Source organism: Oncorhynchus mykiss, chromosome 1 (genome assembly GCF_057628025.1).
Source record: "Oncorhynchus mykiss isolate SJ-2025 chromosome 1, ASM5762802v1, whole genome shotgun sequence".
In the NCBI taxonomy this organism is placed as follows: domain Eukaryota; kingdom Metazoa; phylum Chordata; class Actinopteri; order Salmoniformes; family Salmonidae; genus Oncorhynchus; species Oncorhynchus mykiss.
Genome location: NC_143022.1, coordinates 55,673,898 through 55,686,848, shown reverse-complemented (window position 1 = coordinate 55,686,848; position 12,951 = coordinate 55,673,898). Strand labels below are relative to the sequence as shown.

The following is a 12,951-nucleotide window of genomic DNA, read 5'->3' as shown; positions in this document are numbered from 1 at the left end:
AACAAAATGAGGAATAAGTTAAGGGGCATGAACACTCTCTGAAGGCACTGTGTATCTGCAAGAAAGTGATAAATGAGCGACTCTTTAAAAGGGGGTCATATATACCATTACAATGTGGACTGTCTAGCATTTTTACTATTACCAACAAGACAACGAAGTGATACGTGCCATGGAGACTTATACGGATACTTTCCAAACACCAAAAGTTCCCACGCTGAGAGATATTGTTTACTACACTATTATGCATACAATCCAAGTCATACGTTTATTGTCATTCATACTTATTTTTAACCGAATTTCTTTGCAAAAGTGCTCATTGTGTCAATTCAGAGCTCAGAAATATTGGAATAATGTGCTTAAGGAGCCTGACACTCAAGGCGCACAACAAGATAACACAACAACCACATTTTCAATTGACAATCATTGCTTTAAATGGGTGTGGTCGATAGATTTGTATAGGCATATATAAACAATGTATTTAACTTGTAAACCATGGTTGGGTTAGTTGGTCTAAGCAACATGCACCTGGATTATCGCGTCATGAATCGGGACGGGCTCCTACGTCCTCATATACGAAATAAAGACATAGAAGCATACCCAATTATTGTCACGTTCTGACCTTTATTTCCTTTGTTTTGTCATTATTTAGTATGGTCAGGGCGTGAGTTGGGGTGGGCAGTCTATGTGTGTTTTTCTATAATTTTGGATTTCTATGTTTCGGCCTAGTATGGTTCTCAATCAGAGGCAGGTGTCATTAGTTGTCTCTGATTGAGGTAGCCTGGGTTTCACTGTTTGTTGGTGGGTGTTTGTTTCCGTGTCTGTGTTTTTCACCACACGGTACTGGTTTGGGTTTTCGTTCGTTCCGCGTTTATTGTTTTTGTATTCAGTTGTGTTCATGTAGTATTACTTATTAAAAGAACCATGGACACTTACCACCCCGCATATTGGTCCTCCGATCCTTCTCGCCTCTCCACTTCTGACAAAGAGGAGGAAAATCGTTACAATTATACAGGTTCTACACAACACATTTCTCCATGGAACACTATGACACAGTCATTGATCATTCGCGACTTTAAGTCATTCTTGTCATCTCTAGAGCATCCCGTAAATCGATAGCGCTGCATTTCTTCCCCATCTTACCATGGATTTATTTTATTTTATTTTATTTCACCTTTATTTAACCAGGTAGGCTAGTTGAGAACAAGTTCTCATTTGCAACTGCGACCTGGCCAAGATAAAGCATAGCAGTGTGAACAGACAACACAGAGTTACACATGGAGTAAACAATTATACATACAGTAGAATACAGTAGAAAAAAGGAGTCTATATACATTGTGTGCAAAAGGCATGAGGAGGTAGGCGAATAATTACAATTTTGCAGATTAACACTGGAGTGATAAATGATCAGATGGTCATGTACAGGTAGAGCTATTGGTGTGCAAAAGAGCAGAAAATAAAATAAATAAAAACAGTATGGGGATGAGGCGATCGGTTAGCTGCTCAGATAGCAGATGTTTGAAGTTGGTGAGGGAGATAAAAGTCTCCAACTTCAGCGATATTTGCAATTAGTTCCAGACACAGGCAGCAGAGAACTGGAACGAAAGGCGGCCAAATGAGGTGTTGGCTTTAGGGATGATCAGTGAGATACGCCTGCTGGAGCGCGTGTTACGTGTGGGTGTTGCCATCGTGACCAGTGAACTGAGATAAGGCGGAGCTTTACCTAGCATGGACTTGTAGATGACCTGGAGCCAGTGGGTCTGGCGACGAATATGTAGCGAGGGCCAGCCGACTAGAGCATACAGGTCGCAGTGGTGGGTGGTATAAGGTGCTTTAGTGACAAAACGGATGGCACTGTGATAAACTGCATCCAGTTTGCTGAGTAGAGTGTTGGAAGCAATTTTGTAGATGACGTCGCCGAAGTCGAGGATCGGTAGGATAGTCAGTTTTACTAGGGTAAGTTTGGCGGCGTGAGTGAAGGAGGCTTTGTTGCGGAATAGAAAGCCGACTCTAGATTTGATTTTCGATTGGAGATGTTTGATATGAGTCTGGAAGGAGAGTTTACAGTCTAGCCAGACACCTAGGTACTTATAGATGTCCACATATTCAAGGTCGGAACCATCCAGGGTGGTGATGCTAGTCAGGCGTGCGGGTGCAGGCAGCGAACGGTTGAAAAGCATGCATTTGGTTTTACTAGCGTTTAAGAGCAGTTGGAGGCCACGGAAGGAGTGTTGTATGGCATTGAAGCTCGTTTGGAGGTTAGATAGCACAGTGTCCAAGGACGGGCCGGAAGTATATAGAATGGTGTCGTCTGAGTAGAGGTGGATCAGGGAATCGCCCGCAGCAAGAACAACATCATTGATATATACAGAGAAAAGAGTCGGCCCGAGAATTGAACCCTGTGGCACCCCCATAGAGACTGCCAGAGGACGGGACAGATAGGGTTTGGTGCATTCCGGAGTTCACTTATGGTCCCACAAAGATAGTCTTAAGAGAAATTAATTTCAGCATACTGTAAATGCCTGTGTATAACAAGCATTATTTTCATCATCTTCAAATGAATTCTGTAGAAGCAGCCTTTATTTTCAGACTCTGCAGGCCTGCTGGGAGGAAATATATTACAATAAACAGGTAAGATTCATCCCACAAAAACATAAACAACAAAGTTGTATTTCAAGACAGTTTAGAGAAGGTGGTCATAAGCGTTCTTAATGTCACTTGCAAATTGTGAGGCATGAGCAGATGTGAAATGTTGAGAGAGGCCCTTCTGAAAGCACATGATATGGTATTTTGTGGCACGGTCTAACAACCTTACCTCATCTTGCAGAAGAAGCTCATGGTCCACTATCTGCTGCTCCAGAGTCAAGGCCAGGTCCCGCCCCATGTCACCACAGAGCACATGAGGAACTGGTTGGTGTCTCAGGGCAAAAAATCCCTTAGGGAGAGGTGAGTACCACGTCAGCACTCACCTTCACTGCCATTCCCTGCCACCAGCAGCACTCCAGGAGGTGTGGGTAAAATAAACAACAGAAAAATCAGAAGACAGGAAAGTTGAATTGCTCTGTTTTATTTGAAGGGTGTGGAAGGAAACCCTGGAGGAGAGAAACGACCTCGCTCGGCTGGTAAGAGAATGAGAGTTAGAGACATACTACAAGTTAGTGAGCATTTCAACAACGAGTTAGCACAGCAGAATAGATCTGTTGTGAAATTACACTAATGGGACCTCCTGTTTCATACTGCAGGCCTGGGAAGTAAACACTTGCCTAAAAATGATGGACATAGAGCACGAGGCTTTCTGCAAGCTCCGCCGCTCCATGCACCCCACCTCGCCAGCTGACATGTGAGTTCCATGTACTGCCCTGCATATGACTTGATCCATTTATCTACATATCTGGAACTACGCAGAAACAGACTAAGACAGTGTTCTATGTGAGCACATTGCACATCGTTTAGCTTTGTCTTCTCCTTTTGTTGATTTCAGCGATCCTAAGGTCCACAGCATCGTGGAAAGAGCTGTGAGAAGCATTCTGGGCAAGCAGTCCAAAGAGCCCCGTAGCAACCTGCTCAGCCCATCTCAGGTGGTGGTGGAGGTGGTGCCCTGGCTCCTCCTGGCCCTGTGGCTGCAGCCAGAGTAAGGACATTCAGAGCACCCAATCCTTATAATGGCCGTGGGCATGGTGGCGGCCGTAGTGGAGAAGCTCTCCTCCTGCATGTTAAAGGACCCTTCCCCTCACATCCCTTTCTCCCGGGCTGCTGCTTTTGACTCTGTGGTCAATCCTCGGGAGAATCAGTCAGTCCTTCTCCGTGGATGACCTCCAGAGCCCTTTTCATATGAGCTCTGTCTGTGCCTTTGTGGCGGACGAGGTGCAGAGCTGCTTCCAGCCCCCTGCAGCCACCCTACCAGTCCCCCCTGTCCTCGCGGTGGCCGTTTCCACCACACTAGCAGCTGGCATCCAAGCAGGTGAGTAGCAATGACTGAGCACTCTGACAGATGCCTGTTCCGATGACATCTAGGTGCCTTGTAGTAGTAGAGCTCACCAGGATTGTTGTCACCCATAACACAGACCCGGCTTCTTCCCACCTGAATGTGGTGGACATCACCCCTAATACAGAGGCAGATCCGGCTTCTTTCCACCTGAATGTGGTGGACATCACCCCTAATACAGAGGCAGACCTGGCTTTTTCCAACCTGAATGTGGTGGACATCACCCCTAATACAGAGGCAGAGCCCATCTCTTCCCTCTTGGAGGTTGTGGACGTCACACCTGAAGAAAGGACTCTCACGATGGCCGTCTTCGCCACTCTGCCAGCTGACATCCAAGCAGGTGAGTAACACTTAGAGCACTCTGACAGGTGCCGTTTGTCATGACATCTTAGTAGAACCTTTCAACTGGCCAGTGTTTAGAAGCTACGGTTTGCATTTGTTTACATTCTGTTCCTCTTTTTTCCCTTTCCAGAGGATGTTGCTGTGGTCATCTCGGATGTCACCCCACACGTCACCAAGGACGTGACACTGGATGTTCCATGCAGAGCTAGGAAAGGGGCAGTCCGGCGATTATTTTGCAGGCTTTGGAGGGCAGTGTGCTGCTGCGCCTGCCACAAGGAAGAGGAGGAACAATATTAATTATTCATCAGACCATCAGAAATGGGATTGAACCATAGACCATTAAATGATTTGCATTATAATTGGACTCAATTCTGCTTTTCTTCGGTTTACTACTTAAGTTCAGAAAGTTTCTATAAACGTTCACTTTGCGTGTGGAGTAGGTTGTGTAAATAAGTGGGAAACATCCCAATTTTAATGCTTTGAATATAAACTTACCTGTACATATCAGAATCATACATTCGACAGCCACCTATTCCTCCACATGTATTGATCCCCCACTGCAAACATGTTGAGTCAATTCCAGATGCTGGAATACAGGTGCAGTGGGCCTAATATGTAATGATGTGATACCATGTGTACCCCATATCCTGTGTTTGTGTTTTTCTTTTTTAAACTTTTATTTAAACGGAGTCACACTGAGATTAAACATCTATTTTACAAGAGTGCCCTGTAAAAGTTGAAGTCATATTGAACAACTACCAGAGAGAACCTTCTCTACATAGGAATTGCATACCATGTTTTTTCCATACATCAAAATAATACTTTGTCAATTACTTACCTAGATAAGGCTCAACAAGGCCCCAGTTAATGGTTGCAAATATCTTATTTCAGTGCCAATGAGTTACACTGAGTGTATAAAACATTCAAACCTGCTCTTTCCATGACATATGCCGACCAAGTGAATCCAGGTAACGCTATAATTCCTTATGGATGTCACTAGTTAAATCCACTTAAATCAGTAAAGATAAAGAGGAGACAGGTTAAAAAATATATTGTAAGGCAATTGAGACATGGATTGTGTATGTGTGTCATTCAGATGGTGAATGGGCAAGACCAAATATTTAAGTCCCTTTGAACAGAGTATGGTAGAAGTTTGTGTCAAGAACTGCCATGCTGTTGGGTTTTTCACGCTCAACACTTTTCCCTGAGTATCAACAATGATCCACCACCAAGGGGGGGAAACTCAATAGGTGTTCTTAATGTTTTGTTCACTCAGTGTATATCAATTCCTAGCATATACTTTCATTTGTATGTGTACTGATACTGTAAATACACAAATTATATTAATGTTATCTACAATATATTATAATACCGTAAGCCTCCCTGCTGCAGGGACATTTCCTCCTACAATTTTGAGCTGATTTTCTTCACTTCAGCAATATTTTCTATCTTTGTTCATTTTTACATTTATTGTGTTTGGAATGGCACTGTTACTACAGGAGATGATACTATCATTAAGTATTTGATGTAAGTATGTAGGATAATTACCCATAATGCTCACTGACTGAACATTCAAAATTACCATAGCAATTATTGACGCATTCACATCCCATCGGAAACTTGGAACCTCAGAGTTAAAATGAATGTACGTTATTAGCGTAGAGCTTCCTACTGGTTGATTCTGATACTTCACAAGTGGGAAACTTAAAATCATCATTCCATAACGAGTTAGTGAGTCAGAAATGTCAGAATTTCCTAGTTCGACTTGAATGATGTAGGGCAGGTCAGTAACCAAATTATTTGACTGTGCCCAGTCGCACACAGACTTTTATGGTCACACAAGTTGCCACCGGTGGATTCAAAATGAGTAGCCTAACAATTATTTACATGGCCCCAGGTACATTTGCAACCAAATTATTTTTCTGTGAGAAATCAACAATAGTTGCACGCACACATAGGGTAACAGTGAGCAATTGACAGTGAGCAATGAGCAAGATAAGCATAGACGGGAAGTTGACAATAGCTTATTATTAGTGTAAAGAAATTGTATTTCTATGGTTGCAGTCCTCAAAGATTGAATTGCATTGAATTGAATAAATCAGATCCAATGTGGGTGGGGTACCGCTAGTCACCATTATTATAACCACCATCTCAATCATTATCACCATAACATCATAGACTTATTCTGTATCTGAGACTCATCTGACACTACCTTAGACATGGCAGTCTGCAACTCAATACACTGCCCCTGCATGGTGTTCAGCGTCCCCTGCATGTGGTTAATCGAATGCTTAACATCGTTCAGCAGGATCTGAATCTCAAGCCTGCAAGAAATCAGGTGGTTCAACATACTGAGATGACGAGAAGCTTCAGATCAGGCCCATTGGAATATCTTTAGGATTCGTTCTCACTTAAATGTAACTTTGTGCAGAAGATGTTACTGTAACAGTATAACTTTAGACCGTCCCCTCGCCCATACCCGGGCGCGAACCATACCTCTGCACACATCAACAACAGTCACCCACGAAGCATCGTTACCCATCGCTCCACAAAAGCCGTGGCCCTTGCAGAGCAAGGGGAACCACTACTTCAAGGTCTCAGAGCAAGTGACGTCACCAATTGAAACACTATTTAGCGCGCACCACCGCTAACTAAGCTAGGGTTTCACATCCCATTACACTCACCCCCCTTTTGACCTCCTCTTTTTCCGCGGCAACCAGTGATCCAGGTCAACAGCATCAATATAACTTTAGATCGTCCCCTTGCCCATACCCAGGCGCGAACCAGGGACCTCTGCACACAACAACAGTCACCCACGAAGCATCGTTACCCATCGCTCCACAAAAGCCACGGCCCTACTACTTCAAGATCTCAGAGCAAGTGACGTCACCGATTGAAACGCTATTTATAGCGCGCATTTATAGCGCGCACCACCGCTAACTAAGCTAGCCGTTTCACCGTTTCATCCGTTACATTACTTTAGTGTTATTTAGAAGAAAATAAGTGTACTTTGTCAGGCGCCAAAAGGATGACGGGATGTCTCCCTGCTCCAGTGAGCTCTGCTGGCAGATCTTGCTCACTGTTGGAGGAACGGGAGCCAAATGAGAGGAAAAATATCCATGGTTGTTCAGCAATGAAACGTTCATGGCATAATGGAGATTGTCCTTCCCTGTGAAAAGAATAACAGCTGGGGTTTACTTTCACACTATTAGATAATGTAATACATTCTTTAAACCCATCAGAAGTGTAGTGCTTACCTCCATGAAAATATTGTTCCATGTTATTTATGGCTGCATTGTCCCAATGTTGACCACTTGTTCCAACTTGTGATGAGAAGGTCTTGATGAAACGATCAAGTCAACATTTTGTTAGAAATTTCAAAGATAGCATTAACAATTGTACATGAGACAGTGCTTCCAGATATTGAGGTATCTTCCTTCTGAGGTATGTACAAAAAATCTGGTGTGTGAATACTCACATGAAAGGTATCCATGATTCTAGATTAAGCCAATCATGTATGTGATTACCATCCTATGGGTCAGCAATGGAATGATTGCTACACAGCTTTCAGGAGACTTTATGTCTTGGGCCTGGATGAATCATTGAAATACAAGTAATATTGTGAATTTGTGATGAATAATTGCAATTGTAATTTGGAATATTCCATCAAAGTTATTTGTTTTGACAGTCAAAACAACTAACTCTTACGATTAATCACTTGACTTGAGTAACTTGAGTTGACGGAAGTAGCAACTTTATATTCTGACCTAGACACTGATTTGTGCAATGCCTAATGGATAATCTATGCATGTTATTGGCTCATCATAGTATATAGCCGAGGGTCTCATAGTCCAAAAACAGCATTGGCCATTGGACTGCTCAGTCAAAACCACCAACTCTTACGATTAATCACTTGACTGGAGTAACTTGAGTTCGGAAGTAAAACATTAAAAGTAGGCTATAGCTTGATGCATGTCCTTACCTTGGACAAACTTATCCAAAAGGCCTATCCAGTCGTGCTTGAAGATACCTTTAGGCAGATAAAAGCGCGGTACGGGTTGAGACATGCTCGGTATTGTGAATCTGTAACACTGATATAAAAACGTTTTAATTTATAATTTACACTGTAGAATGACCTGCAAGCCAATCCGAATCTAGTTTTAAACAACAGTTTTAAACAACGTTCCATGGAACGTCACAAACATATTAGGCTACTTGGGTCACAGATTACAGTTACTGAACATGGGTTTAATAGCTATAATGGCTATATGTACAGTATATGCACCATCGTATTGAATTGACATTACATTTACTGCACCACTGTAATTATGTAGCCTAATCCTATGAGGATCATATGTGAAATGTCAGAATCATGAAAACATAATTAAATTGACTGCAGATTTAAAAATTCACTGTGACACAATATCCATGTAATTTCAATTAAATTACGTTGAACCAATGTGGAATAAACATTGAATTGATGTATGTGCCCAGTGGGAAGTGACCAATTCGAAATGATTGAATACATACAGTATTACAAAGAAAGAGATACAAAAATTGCTTAGAAAAGCTTGAAAAAAAGTCTAATTTCCCTGGGCCACCCAAAAGTAAAATGTATGTACGCATTACTGTACATCGCTTTGGATGAAAGCGTCTGCTTTCAAATCTCTGACTCTCACACATATTTACAATCTCACGATGTTTATTTCTGGCGCTTTCAAATTTGCGGGATTTTGTGAAGTAAATGATGCGCAGGAGAGCTCCATGAAATCAGTGACATGGTCAAGATGGCGACATGAGAAGGTGGAACATTTCTAGCTGAGGAACAATTTTGGGGTTTTCTGATAAAGTTTAGAGTTTTAGACTGCAGTTGCAATTTGTTTTTCGTTTTCACAAAAAAATGATATCTAACCATACAATTAATAATTTTGTAATTTATCAAACCATTGACAAATATTTTTGACGAGTTCCAACGAACAAGCTAGCTATCGAAAAGTTTCAGCGTGTGTAGTTAAGTTAGCCTGCTAACGTCTTCATAGCTCGAAGCATGTAATCAGGACATGACCAAACTGTTGCTGAGATAATGGATGTTGAAACTTCCAAGGAGAAAAGAGGCATTGTTGAAACTCACTCATATGCTTGCAGTGTAAAAAAGGGGGGTGAATGCGATTCATACCTGAATACCCCAACCAAGGAGCAACTTCCAAAGAAGCTGAGAAGTGAACCATCAATGAGCCAGCTACAGGACATCGTCCGCATCCTCACGGCTAAAATCAAAGAGAGCGCAGATAACTTCATGAATTTGGTGTAAAAGAACACTGTCAGTATATTTAAGCTGATGAAATCGATTGATTTCAATGCTGAGGAAGTAAAAACTCTGAAGCAGCAGAACGCAACATTGAACATTCAGGTTGCAAAGCAGGAGCGGTATAGTCGGAGATGGAGTCTTCGAATTTATGGAATAGCAGAAAAATCTGACGAGAACATCGAAGCAAGAGTGGCATTTGGAGGAGGAGGGCAATAGGAGGAGCGAAATGTTGTTGCAGGTTCTCTGGATGTAGTGCAAAGGCCTGGGTAGGCTGAGAGATGGGGAAAACGACCAGTGGTCATGAGATTCATCTCCAGGACAGCGAGGGATATGACATGGAAAAGTGCAAAGAAAAATTCATTTTTAAAGAAGAACAACCTGAGGTTCAAGGAGGATCTGACAGCATTTGACAAAGAAGCTCGGAATGTGGCCGATGATTGAGAGAGGAAGGAAGTAAGGGAAAAGTGCATACTTTGCGGGAGCTAAGGCTTTTGTTAATGGAAGGGAAATTCACGCTGATGCCTAGTTTGTTGACTGCTGGATTTATCAAGTGAGTTGTGCAGGACTGAGTTTTATTTGCATCTGATAAAACTTAATATTTCTTGAGGAAAGAGCATTGTTTGTGTGAGCCAAACGTTTTATATACAGTGGGGCAAAAAAGTATTTAGTCAGCCACCAATTGTGCAAGTTCTCTCACTTAAAAAGATGAGGCCTGTAATTTTTATCATAGGTACACTTCAACTATGACAGACAAAATGAGGGGAAAGAAATCCAGAAAATCACATTGTAGGATTTTTTATGAATTTATTTGCAAATTATGGTGGAAAATAAGTATTTGGTCAATAACAAAAGTTTCTCAATACTTTTAAATACCCTTTGTTGGCCATGAAAGAGGTCAAACGTTTTCTGTAAGTCTTCACAAGGTTTTCACACACTGTTGCTGGTATTTTGGCCCATTCCTCCATGCAGATCTCCTTTAGAGCAGTGATGTTTTGGGGCTGTTGCTGGGCAACACAGACTTTAAACTCCCTCCAAAGATTTTTTATGGGGTTAAGATCTGGAGACTGGCTAGGCCACTCCAGGACCTTTAAATGCTTCTTACGAAGCCACTCCTTTGTTGCCCGGGCAGTGTGTTTGGGATCATTGTCATGCTGAAAGACCCAGCCACGTTTCATCTTCAATGCCCTTGCTAATGGAAGGAGGTTTTCACTCACAATCTCACAATACATGGCCCCATTCATTCTTTCCTTTACACAGATCAGTCGTCCTGGCCCCTTTGCAGAAAAATAGCCCCAAAGCATGATGTTTCCACCCGCTTGCTTCAAAGTAGGTATGGTGTTCTTTGGATGCAACTCAGCATTCTTTGTCCTCCAAACACGACGAGTTGAGTTTTTACCAAAAAGTTATATTTTGGTTTCATCTGACCATATGACATTCTCCCAATCTTCTTCTGGATCATCCAAATGCTCTCTAGCAAACTTCAGACGGGCCTGGACATGTACTGGCTTAAGCAGGGGGACACGTCTGGCACTGCAGGATTTGAGTCCCTGGCGGCGTAGTGTGTTACTGATGGTAGGCTTTGTTACTTTGGTCCCAGCTCTCTGCAGGTCATTCACTAGGTCCCCCCGTGTGGTTCTGGGATTTTTGCTCACTGTTCTTATGATCATTTTGACCCCACGGGTGAGATCTTGCGTGGAGCCCCAGATCGAGGGAGATTATCAGTGGTCTTGTATGTCTTCCATTTCCTAATAATTGCTCCCACAGTTGATTTCTTCAAACCAAGCTGCTTACCTATTGCAGATTCAGTCTTCCCAGCCTGGTGCAAGTCTACAATTTTGTTTCTGGTGTCCTTTGACAGCTCTTTGGTCTTGGCCATAGTGGAGTTTGGAGTGTGACTGTTTGAGGTTGTGGACAGGTGTCTTTTATACCGATAACAAGTTCAAACAGGTGCCATTAATACAGGTAACGAGTGGAGGACAGAGGAGCCTCTTAAAGAAGAGAGGTCTGTGAGAGCCAGAAATCTTGCTTGTTTGTAGGTGACCAAATACTTATTTTCCACCATAATTTGCAAATGAATTCATTACAAATCCTACAATGTGATTTTCTGGATTTTTTTTTCTCATTTTGACTGTCATAGTTGAAGTGTACCTATGATGACAATTACAGGCCTCTCTCATCTTTTTAAGTGGGATAACTTGCACAATTGGTGGCTGACTAAATCCTTTTTTGCCCCACTGTATATATATTTATTTTATGGCAGGGAAATTCGCACTGACACTTAATGTTAGCTTGATGGCTATTTGTTTTTACCAATCTATGGTACAATGTTATTTGCAATTGTATAAAAAAATATATATATAATTTATGTCAACCACTTGCAAAGGACTGTTTTTATTTGCAATTAGTAAGAACTTTTTTTTTGTGAGACCCTGATTCACGTGAACGTTTACAAGTCCATTTCTGTTTTTTCTATTAATGCCAGGAGAATCCGTAATATTTTTAAGAGACAGGAATGAGGTTTCTAAAGCAATTTCCTGTATTGAAGACTTTTCCTTAGTTTCGGATTTGAAAATTAATATCAATAAGTCAGTCTTATTTCCACTCACGGATTGTGTTTTACAGGAAGTATATGGTATCCCAATTAAAGATACGGTTACTGTCACGCCCTGACCTTAGTTATCTTTGTTTTCTTTATTATTTTGGTTAGGTCAGGGTGTGACAAGGGGTGGTTTGCTGTGTTTTGCCCTGTCTAGGGTTTTTGTATGTTTATGGTGTTGTTTACAGGTCTAGGTGTTTCGTATGTCTATGATTGCCTAGATTGGTTCTCAATTAGAGGCAGCTGTTTATCGTTGTCACTGATTTGGAACCATATTTAGACTGCCATATTCCTTGGGTCATTTGTGGGTGATTGTCTATGTGATGTTGCATGTTTGCACGCAGTGTTGATAGCGGTCACGGTCGTGCTGTTATTTTGTTTGTTTAGTGTACTTTGTGTTCATTCGTCTTACATTAAAAGTATGTATTCACTACGACGATAGTGACAGTTACTTATCTTGAAATTGTTATATGCAAGGACGAAAACACGAGTGAATTGAACTTTAACCCCATTGAGAAAACAAAGAAGAAATTGAACCTCTGGTTGATGAGAGATATTTAGTTATACGGACGGGTTTTATTATCCAAAGCTGAAGGGTTATCCAGGTCGGTTTATGTCTCGTTATCACTTGACTTACCCCCTAAAATTGTAAAGGACTTAGATAAGATTATTTATAGTTTTATTTGATATCCACAAAAATGATGTGGATATATTGAAGCAACA

The 12,951-nt window shown here is 41.7% G+C and overlaps 1 protein-coding gene across 1 annotated transcript; it reads right to left on the bottom strand.

Annotated features, from left to right (window-relative positions):
* Positions 1-4,421: 4,421 nt before the first annotated feature.
* On the bottom strand, positions 4,422-8,361 carry LOC149985574 (uncharacterized). Its single transcript, XM_090234700.1, has 5 exons — positions 8,307-8,361; positions 7,803-7,914; positions 7,582-7,663; positions 7,334-7,493; positions 4,422-4,590 (listed from the first exon to the last, which is right to left on the bottom strand). The coding sequence occupies exons 2-5, from the start codon at positions 7,815-7,817 to the stop codon at positions 4,530-4,532; spliced, it is 318 nt and encodes a 105-aa protein (XP_090090826.1). The 5' UTR covers positions 7,818-7,914; positions 8,307-8,361; the 3' UTR covers positions 4,422-4,529.
* Positions 8,362-12,951: the final 4,590 nt, after the last annotated feature.